Below are 25,782 nucleotides of genomic sequence, written 5' to 3'. Positions count from 1 at the left end.
AAAGCACAGATTCTGTTAAAAGCAACCAAGACCTTGACAGGTGATTCATGGTATTTTTTTCAAGCGATATTGTTCCTAATCTTCATTATGATTTGATTTTAAAATATATTTTTGGCCACTGGGTGGCAAAGTGAGTCAACCTCTAGCACCTGGATTTTGACCTCCGTCACAAGTGCAAAGAGGTTGATACTTTCAGATAAAATGATGATAATTTGGCACAAACTGACATTCTCACTCAGGCAGCTGCTGTGAGAAATGAAAACCAGACAGTAACAAGGGGCTATACTAGCTGATGCAGTTAAAGCACATTGCTGAAAGCCGGGCAGGGAGGGAGATGCATTCTCCAGGTGCAGTTGGGTTAGGTACTTATTGAGAAAAGCAGAGGAAGTTTACACTCAATCTGAACTGGGATTCCTCGACATAGTACATACCGAAAATGGGAACACATTCCATTCCCAAGATGCCTCTCTCAACTTAATAAGGACAAGTGCTTGCACAGACTCCAGAAGCCCGATACCCAAGTAGCTATTCAATTCCTGTCTATTAAAGCTTCTGTGAAGTGCCTTGAGTTACCTGCCTATGGTAAAGGTGCTATATACATGCACGTTGCTGTTCACTGGGTTAGTAATTGTAAACAGTAGGAAAGCCAGAGGTTCATATTCAAACCCTGGTCTTACCCTCTGTCACTGGACAGCGATCAGAAGTGATCCTCTCCCTTATCTCGCATGGGGCCATTGAGACAAGTCATTGAGCCTCAGCAAGATTGGAGTTGGAACCAGAGAACTGCTTGTTCAAAATGGTTCAGCTGCTCTCTGAGCAGTATGCTCACTAACTGAGCCACCAGATGACCATGTAGAGCCATCTTTTCTTCAAATAAGAAAAAACTACATTTATATAATATAAAAACAGAAAATGCTGAAAACACTCAGCAGGCCTGGCAGCATTTGTGGAAAGAGAAGCTGTGTGAACTTTTATCAGAACTGGGAAAAGTTAGAGAAGTGCTAGTTTTGAGCAAGTGAAAAGGGGGGAGGCTGGGAAGAACAACAAAAGGGAAGGTCTGTGATAGGGTGGAGGGCAGGAGAGATTAAATAACAAAAAGTTTCATGTTGCAAGGCCAAACAGAGTAGTAATGGGACAAGTAAAGAAACAAATGATGTGTCAACAGGAGGTGTGAATGACAGGAACCTGAATAGCTGTCGCCCAGAAGCAAAGTAAGGGAAATAAGTTATACAAGGAAAAACTGTTCACATTAACTAATGGTACAAAGACTAGGGAATAAAGATTGAATGTTTTGGGAGAGAGATGCAAGGGAAATGTGAGAAAGAACTTTTTTTTTTACACAGTAAGTGGTAATGAACTGGAACTCTCTGCCTACTAGGGGCTGGAAGCAGAGACAATCAATGATTTCAAAAGGAAATTGGATGGGCACTTGAAGGAAACAAACTTGCAGGGCTACAGGGATAGAGCGGGGGAGTGGGACTGACTGGATTGCTCCGCCGAGAGCCAGCATGGACTCAATGGGCCGAATGACCCCCTTCTATGACTCTAAGAGAGAAACAAGAGAAAAAAAATCAAACCAGCAAGAAAACAAAACAAAATGGGGACAGAGGTTACGATCTATAATTATTGAGCTTATTAGAAATGTAATAGGTTTTAAGCAAGGTTAGGAATTAAAAGTATTTCCAGTTCTGTTGAAAGGTCACAGACCTGAAATGTTAACTCTGTTGCTCTCTCCACAGATGCTGCCAGACTTGCTGAGTATTTCCAGCATTTTCTGTTTTTATTTTGGATTTTCAGCATCCACAGTATTTTGTTTTTACATTTATATAGCGACCTTCACAACTACAGGATATCTCAATAAAGTACTTTTAGAAGTGTAGACACTGTTGTAACGTAGGAAAGGCAGGTGCCAATTTGCACACAGCAAGCTCCCACAAACACCTACTGAGATAAACAGATACATCGTCTGTTTTTAGTAGTATTGGTTGAGGGATAAATATTGGGACCAGGGGAGAACTGCTTCCCTTTTTTTTGATATAGGCCTGTGGGATCTTTTACATCCATTTGAGAGGCCAGATGGGGTCTCAGGTTAACGTCTCACCTGAAGAATGGCACCTCTGACAGTGCAATGCTGGAGTTTCAGCTTGGATTACGTGTTCAAGTCTCTGGAGTGGAACTCAAATCCATGACTTTCTGATTTGACCCACAATCCACTGACATTTAGCTTTTTTCAAAAGAAAACAGCATCACGCTCTCCTTTTGGTGTGTAACAGCATGCAGCACAGGGATTTACCCCTCCACCCCCCAAAAAATGTAACGTACAGCATTTCCCTACCAGATAAACCAGCACACACATATGTTCCTTAGGTAGCCAATGAAAGAGGTCTGCGGGGTTAGTGGGCAGGATCTCATCATCATGTAGCGTAGAGATGGTTTGAATACATTGCTGCAGCTGCTTCAGACAGGGCTTCACGCTTTTTACCTTTAAGAATAGCACATATTATTCATTACTCACAGACTTTTTTTTTTAAATATTGGGTTCGCAAGAAAGTACATTCACATGTTCTGAAGCTATTATACAAACAGGTGCACTTCAGCCACAATTACTAAAGCAATTACACATGGGTGTACATTCACACCTATATGACTCCTGCCTCTGGGTCAGAAGGTTGTGAGTTCAAGTCCCACTCTAGAGACATGAGCACATAATCTAGGTTGACATGCCCAGTGCAGTACTGAGGGTGCGCTGCACTGTCAGATGTGCCATCTTTCAGGTGAGACATTAAACTAATGCCCTGTTTGCCCTCTCAGGTGGACATAAAAGATCCCATGCCACTATTCAAAGAAAAGCAGGGGTGTTATCCAAGGTTTCCAGGCTAATACTTAATCATCAATCAGTAACATTAAAAGATTATCTGGTCATTATTACACTACTGTTTGTGGGAGCTTACTGTGGGCAAATTAGCTGCTGTGGCTCCTACATTATAACAGTGACTGCACTTCAACAAGTATATAATTGGCTGTAAAAGCGCATTGGGATGTCCAGAGGTTGGGAAAGTTGCTATATAAATGCAAGAATTTCTTTATCTTTTGCATAGGGCATACACTATTTGTTAACACTGAAGTGACAACATTTACCTGATGAATTGCCATGTCAAGTCACAATTTTCCACTAACATTTAGCCACAAGTGAGGTAAATGATTTTCTGTGGTTGCTTATTGTTCAAATGCTGACCTTTTCACAGCTTCCAAAAATATTTAATGCAAGGAAGCTGTTTTGAGGCAGCAAATCATGCGAAAACACACTAAAAATACCGAAGGACCAGGACACAACACAGGCACAGGCAATTTAGCTCATCAACTCTGCACCAATGTTTTTCTCCACATTAGCCATTTAGTCTAATCTTACACTCTTTCTCATTCCAACATCATTTCATATTTCTCTTCTTCAAGCAACTATCTAATTCTCTTTCAATCGTACCCATGACCTCTGCTTCAATAATGGCCTGTGGCAGAAAATTCACTATTCCGGTTATCCACTGCAAAAGAACTTTTTTTCTTAACCTCCATTTTAATTCTCTTTTACAATGAGTTGTGCCCTCTCTCTGCTATCTTGCAACATTAGATTATTTAACCTACCATCCTTCAGAATCTTGAAAACCTGCTTCAGGCCACCTCTGAACTGTCTCCATTCTTGTGAAAACTCGCACAGAATTTACAGCACAGAAACATGCCACTCAGTCCAACTGCTCCTTGCTAGTATTTATGCTCCACACAAGCTTCCTCCCACCCTACTTCATCTCACCCCATCAGCATCCACTTCTATTCCTTTCTCTCTCATGTGTTTATCTAATTTTCCCTTAAACACATCCATGCTATTTGCTTCAACTGCTCCTTATGGTATTGAGTTCCAAATTCTTACTACTCTCGGGTAAAGAAGTTTTGCCTGAATTCCCTATTGGATTTATTAGTGACTGTCTTATATTTATAACCCCTTGTTCTGTACTCCCCTACAAGTGGAAACACCTTCTCTACATCTGCCCTATCAAAATGCTTCATAATTTTAAAAGACCTCTATTAGATCACCCCTCAGCTTTCTCTTTTCCAGAGCAGAGTCCCAAGCTGTTCAGCCTTTCTTCTGACCCAGTCAGCAGCACTTCGCAAATCATACACCTACTTTACCATTATAACCAGCAGCACCAGACTCAGCAACACTAGCACTTAGCCCAGTACAATGTAAATGCAGGTTTAATAGTTCAGGCCAGAACCAACACTCATTTGCCCTTATGGAATGAAAAGTATGGGTCAGATTTTATTCCAAACCCCAAGGCCTCTTTTTCCAAACTATTTCGCTCACTGGCCTATTTCGACAGCTCTGGTGTATTGTGCCTCCCCTTTCCCCTGGTGCTGCTGCCATTGTCTTTGTGGTGGAAATTTTAGAGGAATTCCCTTTGCTCACCTGCCCTGCATCCAGGTAGTGCGTGACCTGTAGCACCAGGAAGAAGACGCGTAGTGATTCCTTCTGTATGGGGTTACCCTGCCAGTTCTCCACAATCTGGCCGCACAGAGTCAGGAGAGGGTGAACTTCCTGCAGTTTCCGCTCCATCAACAACAGCTGGAGACCAACAGGGAGAACGCACCAACGTTAAATTAAAAAAAAAAATCACAACTACAACCTGAACCAGCATACAATTACCAGCAATCAATCATCATCAGAGCTCCTGTGACTGCCCTCCAAGCCTCTCTATAAAAGTAGGGATACAAACCCTGTTGTTGTGTCTGGGACTGTCCACGGTCAGTCTTTCAGTAACTCTGCCCTTTGGAGGACGTGGAGGCTAAAGCAAGGATTAACTCATCCCCGCCTTGAAGGCATTTCCTCCATCAAGAGGCTGCAACCCTCCTCTGGGAGCTCATCTGCCCAAATATTTTGGAGGTGGTTGGGTTCCTTACCCGATGCCTGATACTCACCATCGCAGGCAGCACCGTCCACTAGTATTATTGTAGCAAATAACACCAGGCCTGACTCCATAAAAACAATACTGCACAATATTCTGCAGGGTTTTAAAACATGATTTTTTTTGGGCAGGGGGAGTCGAGAGATAAAACACTGCTTGAAGTTCTTGAAACGTGTCAGTTCAGTTCGGTTGGGGGCAGCATTCTTGGTTGAGTCAGGAGATAGTGGGATCCAGCCCCATTCCAGAACCGCACAGCACAAATGTAGGCTGGCAATTCCATGCCATCTACTATAAACTTTACATTTTTCAAAAAAGGATTCTCTCCTTTGCCAATTTTCTCCGCTCGTTTCTTCACCCAGAGGCATTTACTCTGCTGTAGTTAAGATTTCATGTCACCCTGTGGCCTCCCAGTATCTCCCTCCAGTGGCCATTATTCATGCATAAGCCAGGACTGACAGTGTTAGCAGGATATACATTGGTGGGGAGGGGTGGGGAGGGGAGGGGTTGGGGGGCGGGGGGGTGGGGGGCGGAGGGAAGAGGTGAAGAGGAGAGCCAAGTTGGATCTGGATCCTGGTCATTCACACACATTCCTCAAAAAGATGAACAGGAGCTGTAACCTCAACTAATGCCTATCCCAACCCATTCGGACCAACTATAGCACATCCTGTGCCAACCTGAATGAGGCTGGCTAGGCAACCACAAACTGGGAGATTGAAAACAAGGCATTTCTGCTCTGTATGGTACAGCTACTAACTGGTCCAATTCAAATTTTCTACATTTCATAAGCCGCCTGGTTACTCGGGTGGGCCACTGTGTTTCATTACTTCTTTTTACCACTGAAGACATTTAACCAATGGCAAGACCTGGATTTCTGCAGTCCTCTCTCCCAATCCGCAATAAGAGAACACTTATGGGTATATTGTATTATTCCACACACATTCACCGGGATTCTTCAACATTCTTTATATCAGTTGGAAGATTTTCGCAGTGATGGGCACACTAGCTGCAGGTTAGACAGTAAACTCTGTACAAAACATGGATGCTAATTTAACTAAATGAAAAAAAGCTTACCATGCCTTTACTTAAGAGGAAGAGTGCTCTGCAAAGTAAGAGAGAAAAGTTTACATTTATGCTTGTGAATTTAATTTAGTAACCTGCAGTTAAAACTAATACCCACACTAGGTAAATTAAAAAGTACAATTCTTAAGAAATTCAGAAAGTTAATTTAGCTTTTTCCTCTCCAGAATACCACTCCAGAGACTTGAGCACAAAATCCAGGCCAACATCTCAGTGCAGTACTGAAGGAGCGCTGCACTGTCTGAGGTGCCATCTTGTGGATGAGATGTTAAACCGAGAACCTATTCCCCCCTCAGGTGGGTGTAAAAGATCTCACAGGCCTATTCTGAAGAGCAGGGGAATTCTCACCAGTGTCCTGGGCCAATACTTATCCCTCACTGAACAACATTAAAAAAACAAATTATCTTGTCATTATCACATTGCTGTTTGTGGGACACTGCTGAGTGCAAATTGGCTGCTATATTTCCTACTTTATAACAGTGACTGCACTTCAAAAGTAGTTCATTGGCTACAAAGCACTTTGTGACGTTCCCAAAGCCATGAAAGACTTTAAAGAAACATAAATCTATCTTTCTTTACTGATTAAAAAAAGTCCATCCCTTATAAAAACAAGTGGAATGAAACAATATCTTTCAATAAAAGCAGACCAGACTATTAATACTTTGAAATAAACACACAAATGCTTTCTTTTATCTCAGGTGACACTTGTGCAGAACTCAGGGGGTGCTGCATTGATGGAGATGGGTGTTTTAGATCACAGGGCATTATTCAAAGACAAGAACAATTTTTTCCCCAAGGTTCTTGGGCTACATTCTCACTCAAACATCCAGCCCTGCACCCTTTTTTTTGGCTGATGAAGTTCCAGTAATAGAGAGGGGTGAGGTTGTGGAGTGATTTGCACACAAGAATGAGAATTTAAAATCTGAGGTGTTACCAAAATGGTTTCCTGTCCTATCTTTACCCAAGTCTCACGCCTTCTAGAAGAGATCAAAGAATTGTGATCACGGCAAGTTAATATTTCCCTCCCTATCTTGGTGTTCTGAGGCCTGTTCCAACACTTCAGCTGCTGCCAAATCAGCTAACAACACAGCACAGGAATCAAACCCAGGACTTTCTGATCTTTCTTTTGATTATACTGGGCAATTCCTTTACCAGCAGGGAGATAACCTTTAATAACTGCAGGATGCCCAAAATTCCTTGTCACTAGCGTAAGTGAAAGATAAAGAATTGCTTGCGCTTTTACAGAAATTTACATTTCAGACTGAAGGACAAATTGAAGTAGGTAACAATTACACATTTGAGGTAGATATCCCCACACAAAAATCTGGAAAATTGTGGCCTGACTTATTTTTCCATCTGTGGGAACAGCAGGGAGGTAGCTCTCAATCCCAGAGATTTTGCCATTACCTTGTATATTCTGATCCCACTACTCTCGCGTACTCGGCTCCAACTCCTAGGAGGTCACATGCTGAAACCAAATCTTTTTCTAACGTGTGCAGTTGCTGGTAGAAAGGGAAACAAAGAGAAATAAAGGTTTTCTTCAAATTCTTATTACAGCCACTTTAATATGCAGAAATGTAATGTGTATAATTGATAGCAGCCTTCTTCTGTCAGGAATCAACAGGCGTGGAAATCTCCACATCGAGCACCATGAACTTGGTTACTGGCCTGCGAGACACTGGGCAGATTGACCACCCGACAGCCACACCACTAGCCCCCCTCCCCCCACCTGCAAATGACATCTACTGCTGGGGTAAGACTGCACAGGCGCCAACTCACCTCTGGTACCTCACTCCACTGGCCATTTGACAGTATGGGATTCTCAGCCACACTACAAACAAACAGTCTATCAGAAGGTCACTGGCGAGTTATGGGAGCCTTGGATGACTTCCCTCACCATTTCTGGAAATACTGCAGTCAAATGTGGCACCCCTATAACTTTAATAGGTGTTGCTGCAAATCCCTCTATACAAATAATGGTCTTCTTCTGGACCTTTGAAATTACTACTCTGCAAGTTGTTGAGGTGAAACAATTTTGTCCACTGATATCTCTTTCCCCATTTTAAAGTGAAGCAGCACCTCATGTCCAGTCAGTTTAATCTCTCTCTCCCATTCTCGTCAGTCTTAGCCCAGAAAGGTCTGGCTAAAACTACAATTACAGCTCCTCCTTCGGCTCAATTAGTAAATGGCACCAGAAAAGTCCAGCCTGCACTAAATTAGCTGATCTTAGCCAGATAGCGATAGTGACACTAGTTATAGTCAGAGGTGCCAACTTTTGAATGAAATGTTAAACTGAGACTCTTGCCTGCTCTCAGGTGGATGACAAAGACAGCAATGCTGCTGACTCTTAACTGCCCTCTGAAATGGCCTAGCAAGTCACTTCGTTGTATTCAAGAAGGTGGTTCAACACTATCGTCTCAGGCGCAATTAAGGATGGGCAATAAATACTGGCCTTGCCAGCGACACCCCATTCGATGAATGAATGTGTGTTATCTGGTCATTATCACATTGCTGTTTGTGGGAGCTTCATGGGACATCCTGAGGTTGTGAAAAGCGCTATCGAAATGCAAGCCTTTTCTTCTTTAGGCTCGGTGCCCTCAGGCCAGGGTGAGAGAAAGGGAAGTGGAAAGCCAACCATTGCTCATTGTCCAGCTTTTGACAAAGAATGGATATCTGCAACTGAGTGCCACAAACATGAATGCTCTTTGTTGATGTCATCACTCTCCTTCCTCAAAGAAACATCCAAGCTTTGACTTTTACATTCACAGTTGGGGTGCAAAGTGTAGCCGCTCTTAATATTAAGGATACAATGGAAAACGAGGGTTGACACAGGTTGAGGGTTGAACAGTACCCTGCGAGAGCTGGCTCCTTGAAGAGGGGGGAGGAGAAAATGGAGAGCAAAAAATATATAAGTAAAGTTCATGAAATCAGAAGCTGTGGGGCGGGTAACTGCAGGTGCAAACCCATTACCCTGCACTCAGAACATCAACAGGCTGCCCAGAGGTAATCTGAGTTGGACAGCTTGTGATTCAACATTTCTTATGCTGTTAAAGCTAAAAGTTTTCTTTCACTCTGTGCCAAGAAACCCCCATTAGCCATAAGAAAACAAAAAGGTACATACTGCAAGCTGAAAGAGCAGTCGACAATGCCAGTAAGGAGTCTGCTGAGAGATCTGTATCGCTTTCCGTAAAAGTGGTTTTGCTGAATCAACCAGATTCTAAAAAGCAACAAAGCATCATTATTTCAAACTAACGTGAAACAAGGCCGAGTATAACTTGCAGGTGCAGGTACACCACCAGATGTGAAATAGATGCACTAATTACAATACATGACTATAACAAAACTTCTGAGTGAAGCAGTAAGCTTGGAAGTACGGATTTTCTTTGCTCCAGTTTCAGACGTTTCTATCGTAATCTTAACTGTTGCTGCTGACCTTTCTCAGTTACAACCATTCCCTATTTTATTAATAGCTCTATGGCCAGAACCATTTTTCCTAAATTCCAAATACATCATCTACTGTCCTTTCCACATTAAAACCTATACTCAGTGCAATGTTTCCCACTCTACCTTGTTCTTTCCCAGGTCCTCCGACCAGTGAAACTACTGCCCCTTCCAGCTGTAGCCTTCAAAGTTCTAGAACCTTGACAACTATATCTTGCTTTACCTCGTCTTCTGTTCAGCCCTGTCAATGTCCTGCACTATTGGCTTTGGCCCTTCACCTACTAGATATATTCACATGTATAAGGCAGCCGTTGCATAAGATTGCCCTGTGCCTCAAACCAAATTCTACCCCCAAAAAAATTGTACAAGGTGAGGATCAACATATTGAAGCCTTCAACCAAATCCTGTCAGACGGTGCCAAGGAATATTGTTTTTCCCTCATTTCATTCATATTAGCTATTGCTCTGCTCTAAAGCATTAATGCTCCACTCCCGACATCAGTCCTGGCTCCCCTTGCTGATTTTAAAGCTCCCTTCCTGTATCTAGCTTGCTGCGCTGTCTCATGAATTTAAATCCATTGCAGGAGACTAAACTGGAAAGAGGCAGGAGGGAAGTGTTTCCATTTAAATACCTCAGTGTAAGAGCAACAGGCTATGTTGCCATCCTTCAGCTTTCTTTCAACTTATTTGCTCTCTAGAAGCTGTGAGGCACCTCTTTTGGCCCAAAGAATTGAAAAAAAAATAAGCCTAGTGTATAGAAAATGACTGTCCTGGGATTTAAATCCACTAACCACCAGTTTGGGAAGCACTGGAGGAACCCAGAATTAGCTGGTAGGAAAATGCTTCACTCTGCCAGTACCATAGCATTTAAATAATAACTCTCCTTCCTGGCTCTTGACCAGTCCCAGCTCTCACAACCATTTTAAAATCAGAGACAGCCCAGCAGATAGAGAGGATATTTATAATCAGCGACAGCCCTGTAGGGGAGAACCAGGAAGAGCCAAGAGGTAACTGATTCTATATAAAGCCTTAATAAGATTTAAGTACTGTGTGTCGTATTGGGTTCTATGCTATAGGAAAGAAATTGTGGCTTTAGAGATGTTACAATGCAGATGGGCAGATTTTAAATTGACATCAAGTGCCTGGATTGAAATCAGGTGGAAAAATTGCCGATTAAATATCACAGCATTGGACGAGTACAGCACACTCTTGATCAGTTGCTGCTCCCAAAGAAGTCACAACAGGGAAACAAGCCATTAGGCCCAATCACCCGCATCTGTGTTTACGCTGCACATGAAATAGCCTTAAATTGCATTTACTCATCTTCTCCCCTTATCCCTTCATCGCCTTTTCTTTTATTCACCTATCCCATCTAATCCTGAATAGTTAACAGTTTCTGCCTCAACCAATGATCCTGGAGGTGAATTCAATAGTCTCACTACCCTCTGTTTTAAATTACATTTATTCTTGCATCTATGGCCCCTAATTCCAAATAATTCCACTACTGGGAACAGTCTATTCTGCTTTATACACTGTCCCATCATTTCATAATTTTGAACACTTCTAGCACATTGTCCTGGAGATTGTGCCATTCTTGTAAAGAAAGACACAATTTTCAAGTCTTTCTTCATATTTGTATTTCCTCATACCAGGCAGCATCCTGGTAAGTTTGTGTTGTACCCTCTCTAAAGTCATAAAATATTTCCTGTAGCGTGGAGCTCAATACTACAGAGTACTCTAACTGAGGTTTTCTTAAGGTTTTATATAGGATCAGTTACCTCTTAGTTTTTAAATTCTATACCTCCGCTTGCAATAAGACCTATTTATTAGCTTTAGTTTATAAAACAGTCCTATCAACCAGAATATCTGCCTTTAATGTCCTATGAACCAATCCCCTCAAATCCCTCCATTCTTCCACAACACCAAGAATACTTCCTTTACAGGTATAATTATTGCTGTCATTTTTAACCCAAAGTGTATCTTTGCACACTTACCTTTTAATCTATTTCATTTTAACACTATTCCTTTGTGGCTTTTTTGGTCTTCTAAAGCAATAACGATACCTCCTACTTTGTTACCATCTGCAAATTTCAACACTATGCCCTACAGGCCTATAAACCAAACAACAGAAATGGCTCTCAGAACTGAACTCTGGACACCACGACCCACATTCAACCACTCTGGGAAAAAAAAAAATGCCCTCAACTCTTACTATATTTGCTTTCTTCCAACCAAATTTCAATCCAGGTTAGCATTCCCCCTAATTCTATATCCCTCCAAATCTTCTCCAGTAATCTCCCATGTTGTGTTTTGTCAATAGATTTCCTAAGATCCATGTACACCACACCCACAGCATTTCCCTTCTCCATCTACTAAGTCTGTTACTGCTTCACCAAATCCTAGGAAGTTTGTCAAGCCGATTTTCCCTTTTGAATTCCGTGCTGGCTACTTCCATCTATTTTCTTTCCATCTGCATATGCGATGATTTCATCCTTGATGATGCCAAGATTTTCCCTACCATAGATGTTAAGCTAACTGTCCTGTAATTCCTGGGTTAGCTCTATCATCCCTACTGAAAATGGATAATACATTGGCCACTGTCCACTGCCCGATTCTCTGGCACACATCCACACTCAATAGAGTCTTGAAATCCAGTATGGCATCGTTTTTTTTTAAGTTAAAGGCCAACATTAAAGTGTTTTTTTTTAAAAAACAAAAGTTTTGGTTGCTTTAATGCCAGTGAATGCACTGAAGTTCAAAAGAAGATATTTTCAAAAATAGCTGTACAAATGTTACTATCATTGGTAAGAAAACGCAGAAAACACCCATTTTCCAACTCCACCCACTGGACTCTGCCCGGTCAGCACAATCACAAGCTGTAAACTCTATTTTTATTTAATTCCGATTGTGCATTTGGCCAGAATCCCAGTCCTGATCAATCACCTTGTGTATGAGATGCTGAGAAATGTCCATAATCCCTTTATACCAGATTATAGGAAGTTAAAAGCAAGTTGATTTTATAAACTCTTAAAAAAGCAAAAAGCTTACCTGGTGACAATATAACTCTGACAGAAGACTGGCTGCTTCAAATTTGATATCTTCAAACTGTGGAATCTAATGCACTCAGGTTAAGGACACACCACTTGTAATCAGTTGGAACATATAGTTGTTTTAATCCCTCTCTTCCTGTCCCTATTTCCAAATGGTAGTATAATTAACTCAGAGGGCAGAAAGGTGAAGAATCAATGCAGTTAACAATTGCACAATTTTCAAAAAAGGGCACAATTGGCATTTGAACAATTCGGCAGAAGGAACTGTTAGGAGCAACTGAGTAAGAAATTCCAACAGTGCACTAGGTTAGCGACCATTGCTGAGAAGTAATTCAGTTTACTTGCACTTGTCAGGCTCAATTCTTCCATCTCTTCCGCCTCTTATGCCTCTGGTGATCGCTGCTTGAAACTAATAGATTTCAGATGCTGCATAATGTCTCGGTGGTAGATGTGTGTTCTGTTAGGCTGTTCCAGAGGAATTGGCGCTCAGACTCACAGCTCCAGCGGGCTGGGTGCTCAGGTTCGTAGCTCCAGCAGGATGGGAGTTCAGGCTTGCAGTTCAGTAAAATGTCAAGCCAAAGGACAGGTGACCAAGAAATTGGCTAGAGATTTGTTTTAAGGAACGTTTTAAAGGAAGATGGGGAGGTGTAGAGAAAAAGCCATATCGAAAGGGAATTGCAGACTATGAGGCCTAGGTGGCTGAAGACAGGGCAACTGATCGAAGAGTAGGGGAAGACAGTGTCACAGGAATGGAGAATTGTAGGGGAGGGGGTAGACGGGGTTGTTGTAGGGTTGGAGAAGGTTACAGAGATTGGGAGGGATGAGGCCATAAAGGGATTTATCTCCAAGGTTAAGTGTTTTAAATTGGTCATAGAGCCATTTACGACACAGGAGACGGCCATTCGGCCCATTGCGTCCATGCCAGCTCTCCGTGGAGCAATCCAGTCAGTCCCACTCCCCTGCTCAATCTCTTTAGCCCTGCAAGTTTATTTTTTTCAAGTGGCCACCCAATTTCCTTTTGAAATTATTGATGGTCTCTGCTTCCACCACCCTCGTGGGCAGCGAATGCCAGGTCATTACCATTCACTGTGTAAAAATGTCCTCCCTCACATTCCCACTGAGAATTCTTGCCCAGAACCTTAAATGTATCCCCTAGTCCTTGTACCATGAGTTAATGGGAACAGTTTGTTCTTGTCTAATTTATCTAAGCCTGTCAAAATCTTGTACACCTCTATCAAATCTCCCTTCAATCGCCTTTGCTCTAGGGAGAACAACCCCAGCTTTTCCAACCTCACATTGTAACTCAAATCCTCCATCCCTGGAACCATTCTGCTAAATCTCTTCTGCACCCTCTCAAGGACCTTCACATCTTTCTTAAAGTGTAGTGACCAGAACTGGATGAAATAGCAAGCAACCGGAAGCTCGGGGTCATGCTTTTGGACTGAGCAGAGGTATTCCGCAAAACAGTCACCCAATCTGCATTTGGTCTCCCTGCATTGTGAGCAGCGAATACAGTATACTAAATTGAAGGAAGTACAAGTAAATCGCTGCTTCACCTGGAAGGAGTCTTTGGGGGCCTTGGATGGTGAGAAGAGAGGAGGTAAAAGGGCAGGTATTACACCTCCTGCGATTGCATGGGATGGTGCCGTGGGAAGGGGATAGGATGTCAGGGGTGATGGAGGAGTGGACCAGGGTGTCGTGGAGGGAACGATCCCTTCGGAATGCTGACGGGGAGGGAATGCTGTGTTTGGTGGTGGCATCACACTGGAAATGGCAGAGAATGATCCTTTGGATGTGGAGGCTGGTGGGGTGGAAAGTGAGGACAAGGGGAGCCCTGTCGCAGGGGAGGGGGTGAGGGCAGAAGTGTGGGAAATAGGTTGGACATGGTTGAGGGCCCTGTCTACCACAGTGGGGGGAATCTTCGGTTGAGAAAAAAGGAAGACATGTCAGAAGCGCTGTTGTGAAAGGTTGCATCATCAGAAGAGATGCAGATGACTGGCCTTTTCTCTTTTTTTTTTATTATTTTATTTTTTAACTGTGTGTCTGTTTTTTCATGTGGACAGAGCTGCTCATTACTTGAGCATTAACACTCTCTCGGGACTAATGTTTTATCTTTCACCACAAGCATTAACACACTCTTTGCCTTTGTCCCATGACAGCTTTGTTATTTCATATCTCCTGCCCTATCACACACCTTCCCTTTTGTTCTCTTCCCCACCAACCACCACCCCCCCAACCCGTTCACTTGCTTAAAACCCAATTCTTTTCTATCCTTTGCCAGTTCTAATGAAAAGTTAACTCTGCTTCTCTCTCCACAGAAGCTCCCTGACCTGCTGAGTATTTCCAGCATCTGTTTTTATTTCATTTACCATGACTCCCTGTTTTCTGTCCTTAAACTAATTTTCTTATCCAAGTTGACACAGACCCTCCTTAGAGGCCTGCTCAGGTCGGGAAAAAAGAACCTGACCCGAGCCCGAACCAGCATGAATCCATCCAACTTTGCCCCAAGCCCGACCCAAACCCGCCCCGACCATCCCTTTACTTACCTTTGGACTGGGAACTTCCACGAGGCTGCAGCACATGCGCGATGACATCTTAGTGATGTCACTAGGTCACTGCGCAGACTCAGTTTGGTCCCAGACTCCCAGCTCAGGTAAGTTTTTTATTTCAATACGTACCAGCAGAGCACTTACCGTGTGTGTCCAGGCCGACCCGACCTGGACTTGGCCCGACCTGACCAGAGCCCGAAAGCCGGACAGTGATGATGGGCCTGACCCGACCCAAATCTGACATGTCGTCGGGTCCGGGTCGGGTAGCAGGCCTCTAACCTTCCTAACCCCTGAGCCTCAATTTTATTAACCAGCCTTTTAAGTGGTACTTTATCAACCGCTTTCTTAAAATCCATATCGACAACATCCACTGCATTCCCTTCATGAACCTTCTATGTTACATCAAAAAATTCAATTAGTCAAGCATGATTCGCCATTTACAAATTTGTGCTGGCTATCCTTAATTAACTCAAACCTCTCCAAGTGCCTGTTGATTTTTTCCCTGATTATTGTTTCTAAAACCTTACCCATCACTGATGTTAAACTAACTGGCCTGTAGTTGTAGTCTGTCCTTACACCCTTCCTTGAATAAGGGTGTCACATTCGTCACTCTCCAATCCTCTGGCATCTCCCCCGTATCAAGGGAAGTTTGGAAGATTATGGCAAGCTATCTCCACCTCCACTTCTTTTAGCAACCTGGGATGCAAGCCACCTGGACCAGGTGACTTATTTACTCTAAGTATAGCCAGCCTTTCCAGTACCTCACTTTCAATGTTTACCCTAACCATTGCTCTACTCTCTCCACTTTTACAGATATTTTGTCAGATTCCTCTTCCTTAGTAAACACCGATACAAAGTACTCATTACGTATTCTAGCCTTTCCTTATTCTTCTAAGCATATATTATCCTCTGTACCTAATTAGACCCCAGCCCACCTCTCACTACCCGCTTACTATTTACATGCTGGTAGAAGATTTTTGGGTTCCCTTTTATGTTGACTGCCATTCTATTCTCATATTCTCTCTTTGCTAGTCTTATTTTCCTCTTCACCTCCCCTTTCAACTTATTGTATTTGGCCTAGTCCTCACCTGAAGAATTCATTTGACATGCATCATACACTCTTTTTTTTGTTTCATCATAATCTCTATCTCCCTCACCATCCAAGGAGTTCTGTTTCGGTTCCCCTACCGTCCGCCCTTGTTGGAACATATTCAGCCTGTACCTGAAACATCTCTTCCTTAAAGATAACCCATTGTTCCATTACAGTTTTGCCTGTCAGTCATTGGTTCCATTTTATCCTGGCTAGATCCTGTCTCGTCCCACTGAAATTAGTCCTTTTCCAATCTAACCGTTCTACCTTATATCATTCCTTGCTTTTCTGCATTACGAGTCTAAACCTTAGGATACAATGATCACTCTTACCCAAGCTCTCTCCCACAAACACTTAGTCCACTTGACCCACCTCATTTCCCAACACCAGACCCAGCAATGCCTCCTTTCTAGTTTGGGGACTGAGTGCCAAAGTAGGTTAGCAAGGAAGGCGTGTGAGTATGATAGGTGAGCGCAGAATTGAATAGGTTGCAGAGGTTGAAAATGGTCTCTTTCAGCTTGAGAAAGTGATCAAGGTAGGGGATGGAATCGGTCTAAGGGATACTGTGTTTGGAGCGGGGAGCAAGACAATGGCTTTGGTCCCAGTGTTTCAGCTGGAAGAAAATGCTGCTCATGTCTGTTGCCAATATCACCAAGAGTCAGCATGTGACTGAGGAAGAAGAATGGGGCAGAGATAAATCTTTGGTTGACTTCAGAGGCAACAATGCAGGGACAAGAAGGGAAGCCAATGCTGGAAATGCTCTGGTTAGGATCGCACACAGAGTATGACTATGAATAATAAAAGAAAAGTACTGCAGACGCTGGAAATCTGAAATAAAAACAGAAAGTGCTGGAAATACTCAGCAGGTCCAGCAGCATATGTGGAGAGAGAAAAGAAGAGTTAACATTTCAGATGAAAGGTCACAGACAAATCACACAAGATTTGTTCATGACTATTTTTCACCCTGCACATTGATTCAGATGCTCTATTTTAGTAGTTTACAGTGTCATTTTCAATCCACATAGTTAGGATAAATCCACTTAAAAACCAATGCTCTTACTATCTCCAAACTTCTTTTGTGAATCCCGAGCAGCAAATAGACAAGACATCACACCATGTCAAAATACTTGCCCTAGATATAATCACTTCAAGATTACCAGAAAATAATTTGCTAATCAACTGCAGGTTATCAAAACAACAGCAACACAATGAAAGAATTTTCAGCTTCACACAAGCCATTGCAATTGGCTAGTAGCTGCTCACATGTACTTTGTGTAAAGGATACTTGTTGGGATATTAACCACTGAAAGAGGAGGGGAAAAAATCAATTAGTCACATTGGTTATGCTGCATTCAGTTAAATTCATTTTCTAACAAACAGGCCTTAACACCAAACTCACTCCACAATTGATTCTATTCAGCAACAGTACTTTAAACCACTCTCTTTCTCATGAATTAAACTTCATCTTCCAAAATTTTCATTAATTTAAAAACCTAACCTTGTTGCTGCCTAATCATTACTTCCTGATTTATCTCCTCTTTTCAACCTCAGTTCTTGGGACCTGTCACTTGGACTTCAGACTCTTTTTAAGCCTTGCACTTTTCTACATAACCTTGTTGGTGTCCTGCACCTGGAACGTCACCTAGGTTTTTAAAAGGATAACACATACCAAGACAATTACCACCACTGTTTCACAACTTGATTCATAAGGTACAGAGATTCTGGGCACCCCACTTTACACTTCAGGGGAGATATAAAGGCCTTCGAAAGGGCATAAAAGAGATTTGTCAGGATGTTACCAGGGATGAGGGACTTAATTTACAAGCAAAGTTTGAAAAAGTTAGGACTATTCTCATTGGAACATAGAAGGTTAAAACATGACCTAACAGAGGTTTTCATGATGGTAAGTTTTGATAGAGTAGATAAGAGAAAACTATTTCCTCTATTGAACTGGTCAATAGCCAGACGTCATAGATTTAAAATCACTGGCAAAATATCTGGGGGGAGTAAAGGAGAAATGTTTTCATTCAAGAGTTGCCAAGATCCAGAATGTTCTACCCGAAAAGGTGATGGAAGCTGATTCTACAGGCACTTGAGGACGAGGAACTTACAAGCTACGAACAGAAAAGTTGGGGGGGGGGGGGGGCGGGGAGGTGTGGGTGAGGCTAAAGAACAACTGCTCTTTCAAAGAGACAGCACAGACACAACAGGCTGAATAGCCTCCTACTGTTCGTCAAGTTTCTATGAGATCTAAGCAACTTTGTGTTCAATACAGTGAAAAGTCATTTGAAGTCACAAACTATCCTGAGCAGTAAGGAGAGAGAGAGAGATGGAGAATCCAGAGTAAAATGTGCTCAATTAGGATTTACATCCTACAGTTAAAGCACAGTTTTAACCTTACTGAAGATCTGCCACAATGCACAAACATGAACAAAGCAATGACTTACAGGAAAACAAACGGTTTGAGTAAACCTGCAGTAAATGTATAATTTCACTATGCCCATGACTCCTTCAGAATTTTTGGTCTAATGCCATATCAGGAATACAGGCATTGACACAGAATAAATAGCAACTTCCATTTATATAGTATTTTAATGTAGTAAAACCTTCCAAGGTGCTTCATAGGAGCATTAAACAAAATTTGACACTGAACCACATTAGGAGATATTACAATAGGTGATCAAAAGCTTGGTCAAAGAGACAGGTTATAAGGAGTGTCTTAAAGTAAGAGAGAGAGCTTGAGAGGTGGAGAGTTTAAGGGAGGGAATTTCAGAACTTAGGGCTTGGGCAGCTGAAGACATGGCCACCAATGGTGGAGTGATTAAAACCGAGGATGTGCAAGAGACTAGAATTGGAGAAATGCAGAGATCTCAAAAGGTTGTAAGGCTGCATGCAATTACAGAGATAGAGAGGGGCGAGGCCATGGAACAGCCATAACCTAACGGCAGTAACAAGCTCACTGCTGTGCATTTATCCAGGATTAAAACCCTTGAAAACTATTTCTGATATGCTGAAATCTAGGAAATATATCTTCTCATTCAAAAACAAAAACAGGATTTGCTGAAAACATCAGGAGGTCCATAAAATTTTAAAAATTAAAAGGCAGACTAAGGTTTACGGAGCAAATGTCCAACTGAAACTGAAGGACCTAATGAACATTTACAACTTTTTTGTTTTTTATTTTTAGATATTTTTAATGGCTGGCAAGTTGGTTACCCAATTCATTAGTTAGCTAGATTAAGGTCTAAGCAGCTCACTCACCCCAATGTCACCCTGTGGTATTATTACTGAAAGAAACTGCTGGCTTCTCTCTCCACCTGCACCATTTCATCACATAACTGCAATGACTGTTGTTACGTAGGCAAACTAACAGCAATTTCACACACAGCGAGATTGCAGCAACAGCAATGAGATTAACTGTGTTGCATGAAGAAGGAATCTTGACTAAAATCCCATTCCTTCTTTGTCGCTGGGTCAAAATGTTGGAATCTTCTAACCATTTGTGGGAGCACCATCAGCACAAGGACTACAGCAGCTCAAGGAGAAAACCCACCACCATCTTCTCAGGGCAACCAGGAATGGGCAATAAAAATGGAGCCTTTCCAGTATCACCCACACCCAGAGAGCAAATGAATTATTTTAAAAAGTGGTCTAGAAACAAAGGTGCAGTCTGCAAACTAGGTTATATTTTGCCTGGAAGGTTGCCTCTCTAAGTGGATCATGAACAGGATGATCATAGCAAGTCTAAAAACAGCTAAGGAGCAGGCAACATGTGGTAGCTATCTGTCAAAGAAGCAATTATGGCACCACAGGATGCTGCACCTGTTAAAGCTATTGCAAACTTAGCCTAAAAAACTTTGAAAACGCGAAATAATTTGGTATCTATCATTCCTGTACACAAGACATAGCTTAAACAAAAGCTTGAAAAATTATATTTAACACCCCAGTGTCTGAATTGTATCTCTGTGATATTCTTCCATGTATGTATGATATGGACATGGGGATTCAAAATGAATACTTAATTGAGGTGTGCCATATCGTAACCCATTATTTCTCAATTCTGAAGGTGCGTGATGCACACACATGCATGGTGTACAGTGATAGCAGACCCATCCTGCACCAGTCTCAAAGTGCTGCAGCATTTAACTTAACCAGCATCATTGCAACATGCATCAGCAACCAACAAAACTAGTGTAATATTGTGTATTATACATTTTACATCCACCAAACACTGAAATCGTAAGCTACAAACCGAAAGCAGCAGAGATTCACATACCAACAACAGAAACTAAACTCAAATTACAAACTTCTGACAAGACTGTGAAAGGGGCTCTGGTCACACTGAAACAGAGGCTCATCATTGAAACACAAAGAGATTAAATTACAAATCCCAGTCCAACAGCTCAACGAATAAATGTATTGTGGGGTGCAATACTGAGTCAGACTGACCTGGTTCAGTCCCTGATCTCTGTTGAGATAGCACTCTCAAGTAAGACACCAGTGAAGTACCACAACCAGTCTCACTGTGCCCAGACTAAGATGAGGGAAATAGATCAAAGTTCCCCATTCCAGATCACTTTCTGGCGGAAATATCTATTCATGTATTTCAGCGAAGCAGTTATTATTAGTGACCCACTCCCCTATTCTGACCCCAATCTTGTCAAATAGTCCAGCATCACTCACTGTCCCAGCTCACACATGATGATTGTCTATTTGGTATTGGAAGGCTACTGTTGTCATACCACTGCGGCTTGCTGCATTCAGGAAAGGAGGAATAAGGAGGGAAGAAAATCCAGACAGGCACTCTGTCGATCTCAAAATATACAACAAATCCTACAAGACTCTGCAAATAACTCCCACGGCAGCCAGGTCACCGATAAGGAACTTTGTACAGTTGCAACAAATGCAAGACAGCTTGCCAGGATCTGCATCCACAGCGTCAAAACAACCACCCTGATACTAACTACCAACAACATAAGACGCCTTTTGGAATTCAGAAACTACTAAATGATGGAGCCGGTTTGCTTGCAGAACAAGGAACATCTAGGGAACTAGACAGCACACTACAACATGGTTCCAAACCTCACTGTCATCTGAAACAATACAGATTATTGATAGATGCTTTTACGATAAAATTGTCCATAATCATTCACAACCAACCTCAAATTTTTTAACACGTACATCGACAGCTTCATAAAAGAGAACACGGACAAGTAACTCAATCTTACACTACAGATAGGGATAAATGTCACAAAAAAATCAAAGAATTTAGCAGCCAGATACTTCAAGCAAAAACAGCGACTCTATATTTTGATGGTTACTTCACAGAAAAGTGGATGCTAAAGCAGAGACAACTGATTAAAACACAAAACCAAAGAGCAGTTCTAATAGTAGACAGGAAAGCAAAATAAAATTGGGACAGTGTACAGCATCCACTGCAGTGTAGAGTGAAGCTCCAGCACTCTGTGCTGCTGGTTCAAACTCTCAATTCTCACAGCAAGCTCCAGGTCTCAACTGTGGTCAGTATGGGGAGACCCCATATTTACCCCCATGAAAGGAGTAATGGGAATCTCCTCAGGCCACTCACAAATACACTCACCAAATGTTGCAGAGCAGCGAGCTGGATTGGCTGCACCAACCAACTAATGACAGTGGATGGTACTGAGAGGACATAAGAAAGCAGAGGGGAAGAAAATATATACCTCATACTTTTACCATGGGGCAGCGATTTTCTCAATCTTCCTTACAGTTACTAATCATACCCACCTCACCCCAACCAGAAACTGGCTCTCAGTTATTTTTCTATTCATTGTTGAATGCCGATTATTTGTTTATATCCTGGTCTGCACTCTCGTTGCTTATCTCTGCTGTTCCTCAATTTTCCTGCCAAGGCTTTAACTCCTTTTGCCGTACCCTAAAAATGTCAGTTTGGCTTAGTGGTGCCTGGTATTGGGTAAGGGCTAAAAAGATATTTCATATTACCAACTTCTGAATTGTGACTGTGATGAAGGTTTGTGGCATTTTGGAAAGGGGGGAGAATGCTGCTTTGGTGAAGTACCAGAAAATAATATTTCTAAAGTGCTTTCGCACACTGAAATGTTTCAAAGTACTTCATAGCGTTAATTCGTTTGAAGGGTGCAGACTGCTGTGTCAGCAAATGTGACAGCTATTCTGTGGCAGTCGTGGAATCATCGACCAGTTAATCTGCCTTTTGGTGTGATTGAGGTTGGTATGTTGGACAAGAGGCAGGGAACTCCTTCTTCGAATAGTGCTCTAGGATCTGAAACACTGGGACCTCGATTTAACATCTCATTCAGAATGAAGCAATCAATCCGTTCCACCTAAAATCTACCTGTGAGAGATTTAGTTCATTGGCAGTGCAGCACTTTGGAGCTTCCTGAGAACAAGTCAAGTCGTTGTGTCACCACAAGTTCTTTCTAATCTCCCAGGAAATAGGTACAATCAGATCAACGTGGAATAAGGAGTTGAAATGCCCATTCTTGTTCTGCTGGCACCTAGAGATACTACGTTGGATTCTATTATGCATGACTTAATTTGAGCCAATTCACACTGACAGCAAAGTGATATACTAGCCCAAGGAATAAGTGGTCAATTGTACCATGGTAATTTTAACCTATGATTTTAATCTCTGAATGGGACACCGTGAGGAACAGGAAGTATAGAGAACAGTAAGGACCATTCATGTATTGATCAGTACCTGAAGACAAGAGAATGGCTTAATGCACAATGCATATAGGCACAATAAATTTGAATTAATTTACATAAATTTTGAACCAAGCTTTGTCTAATAATTGGTCTTTAATTTGAGCCCAGCACTGATTTAAACAATGGAGAAACTCGGACTTTCAATTAACTAAGCGGAAAACTTTTAAAATATGTGCAAAGGATATAATATAAACTGTGTTGTTGAAGAGCAACTTATTGTGATATTTAGAATCTATTTTCTGTTGGGTGGTAAAGTTTTAACAATGAAGATCCAGTTATTTGTTCAAAAAGCAAAATACTGCAGATTCTGGAAATCAGAAATGAAAACAGAAACGCTTGAGATACTCAGCAGGTCAGGAGTGCGATGGATAAACTCTCCACTTGCCTGGATGGGTGCAGCTCCAACAATACTCAAAAAGCTCAACACCATCCAGAACAAAGAAGCCTACTTGAGGGGCATCCCATCGCCACCACCTTAAACATTAATTTCCTCTGCCACTGGCACACAGCAGCTGTAGTGTGAACCACCCAGAAGATGCACTGCAGCAACCCGCCAAGGCTCCTTCAACAGCACCTTCCAAACCTCTCCGGCCTAGAAGAGCATGGGCAGCAGACGCATTGGACCGCCGCCACCTCCACGTTCCCCTCCTAGCCCACACATCATTCTGAATTGTAAATATATCGCAGATCCTTCATTGTCGCTGGGTCAAAATCCTGGAATTCCCTACCTAATAGCACCGGGGAACACCTTCACCACAAGGACTGCGGTAGTTCAAGAAGGCGGCTCACCACCACCTTCTCAAGGGCAATTAAGGATAGGCAATAAATGCTGGCCTTGCCAGCAAAGCTCACACCCCATGAACAAATTTTTTAAAAAATCCTAGGAGACGGTACTAGTTTGACTTGTTGAGTGTCGCCAGCCTTTCGGTTTCGTAATAGTTAACCAGTTTACCTCCTCGCCCTTACTCTCACTGTTCTGCTCTATTTTGTTTGCCTTACTGCAATAAATACATCACAGAATCTATTCCTGTAATCTCCATTTATATTCCATCCCTCCTTCGCAGTTATGTGGCGAAAGAGTAGGGGTTGGGACTAATTGGATGCTTATTTCAATTTGGCATGATGGGCTGAATGGACTGCTCCTGTGCTGTTAAGATTCTATGACTCTCTGTTCACTAACTTGATTGCATGATCTCACACACAGACTAAAAGCAGTTGATTACATTGGCAATAACAAAGAGATACCAACATTGCAGAAATGCTCGAAGTGACATTCATGTGTTCAAAAACAGAGACACAAACACATCTAAACACATCGAGCTGTGCTTAACATAAAAAAATTATGATCAGATTTTTAAACTAATGACTATGACTTGGCAGGCCTTATTAGCAGAATAACGTAATCTGATTTGCAGATCTCACTTTGAATCTATTCTTCAGCATTAAACATACTTGATGTAACAGTATAAAAACGATCTGAAAGGGGTAAAACCAAGTTACAGTTTCAGGAATAACAGATCCCCAACTGAACTGGAATGTTAATCTACTGTCTCTCTTTCCAGGTAACAATGACACTTTCTATTTTCCTATCCGAATTACATACACTCTCAGTTTACTCCGTTGACGCAATAATTATTTCAGTGTCCTGGTCAATATTCACCCTCTAGCAATACCGCTAAATACAAACTAATCACTGGTCTCACTGCTCTTTGTGTGATCTTGCTATACTTCGATGGCAAAGCCTTTGCACATGCTGCCTAAACTGCTGTGTCTGTGCAGCATTTGTAGTTTCCCCACTATCCCATTTTATTCACAGTTGTATTGTAATATGAACATGATCTTTTATGCTGGCACCCTCTTTTGTCTGAGGCTTCTCTGAACTTTGTACGATGGGGAAATCTGACACCCCCGCCCCCATTGCTTTGATGCTATTGCCCTGGGGATGCCCACAGTGGGTAGAGGAGGGAACTGTTCCAGGCAGATTGTTTGGACTGTTGATTCCCCCTCCCTCAGCCTCCTACTGTGAAGCTTTCCTTCCTCCTCTTCCCCCTCTCAGAGTGTGGCCCAGCCTCCCTACCCGCCACGGTCACCCCTGCTCACCGCCTTTTCCAGATGCGAGCGGGCCTGCTCGGTGTTCTTGGTGTGGTGGTAGAGGACGCTGCCCAGTTGGAGGTGGGTGCGGGCCTCGATGCGCTGAGACGGCTTGAACTGGAAGACGGCCTGCAAGCAGTGCACGCACAGCTTGATCTTGGGCGGGCTGGCCGTGCGGAAGTTCTCGGCGAAGCCCAGCAGCGCCAGGTACCAGGCGTCCGTATACTGAGGCGGCTGCTGGGGCGGCTGAGGTTGGGGCTGTGCCTGGGGCTGCGGCTGCTGCTGCTGCTGAGGGCCGCTAGCGCCAACCGCCGCCATCTTACCCGCATCCGCCACAAACATCGCGAGAGGCTGCGAGCCCGGCCCGAGCTGGGGTGTGGCCTAGCCGGGGGCGTGGTCCGTGGGTGGGCGGGGCCTGGATGCGGGATGGGCGGGGCCTGGTTGAGGGATGGGCGTGGCCTGGATGCGGGGTGGGCGGGGCCTGACTAGAGGCGGGGCCTGGTTGAGGGGTGGGCGGGGCCTGTCTGGGGGGGAGGGGGGCCTGGTTGAGGGGTGGGCGGGGCCTATCTGGGGGGCCTGGTTGCGGAGTGGGTGTGGCCTGGTTGCGGAGTGGGCGGGGCCTGCCGATGGGCGGGGCCTGGGGAAACCCTTTGCGTCACAGGGAAGCAGCTGCTGCCAGGTCAATGCAATTGAGAAAACGTTCAGTGAAAGACAAATCCCCCAATTCTGGTCTTGCTATTGTCAACCTCATGCCGGGAACGTATAAAAACAGACATAGATTTTTCACATCATATATATATACTC

The 25,782-nt window shown here is 42.9% G+C and overlaps 1 protein-coding gene across 1 annotated transcript in view; it reads right to left on the bottom strand.

Annotated features, from left to right (window-relative positions):
• mau2 (MAU2 sister chromatid cohesion factor) overlaps positions 1-25,320 on the bottom strand; it is a 63,216-nt gene extending 37,896 nt beyond the window's left edge. The window contains exons 1-8 of the mRNA XM_068016039.1: positions 24,988-25,320; positions 17,447-17,464; positions 12,521-12,586; positions 9,154-9,249; positions 7,440-7,534; positions 6,027-6,054; positions 4,460-4,615; positions 2,336-2,482 (exon numbers count right to left, since the gene is read on the bottom strand). Of these exons, the coding sequence (XP_067872140.1) occupies positions 2,336-2,482; positions 4,460-4,615; positions 6,027-6,054; positions 7,440-7,534; positions 9,154-9,249; positions 12,521-12,586; positions 17,447-17,464; positions 24,988-25,320 (939 nt within the window). The remainder of the gene's footprint in view (positions 1-2,335; positions 2,483-4,459; positions 4,616-6,026; positions 6,055-7,439; positions 7,535-9,153; positions 9,250-12,520; positions 12,587-17,446; positions 17,465-24,987) is intronic.
• Between the last annotated feature and the right edge of the window lie 462 nt (positions 25,321-25,782).

Source organism: Heterodontus francisci, chromosome 36 (assembly GCF_036365525.1).
Source record: "Heterodontus francisci isolate sHetFra1 chromosome 36, sHetFra1.hap1, whole genome shotgun sequence".
Classification (NCBI taxonomy): Eukaryota; Metazoa; Chordata; class Chondrichthyes; order Heterodontiformes; family Heterodontidae; genus Heterodontus; species Heterodontus francisci.
This window is presented reverse-complemented; position numbering and strand designations above follow the sequence as displayed.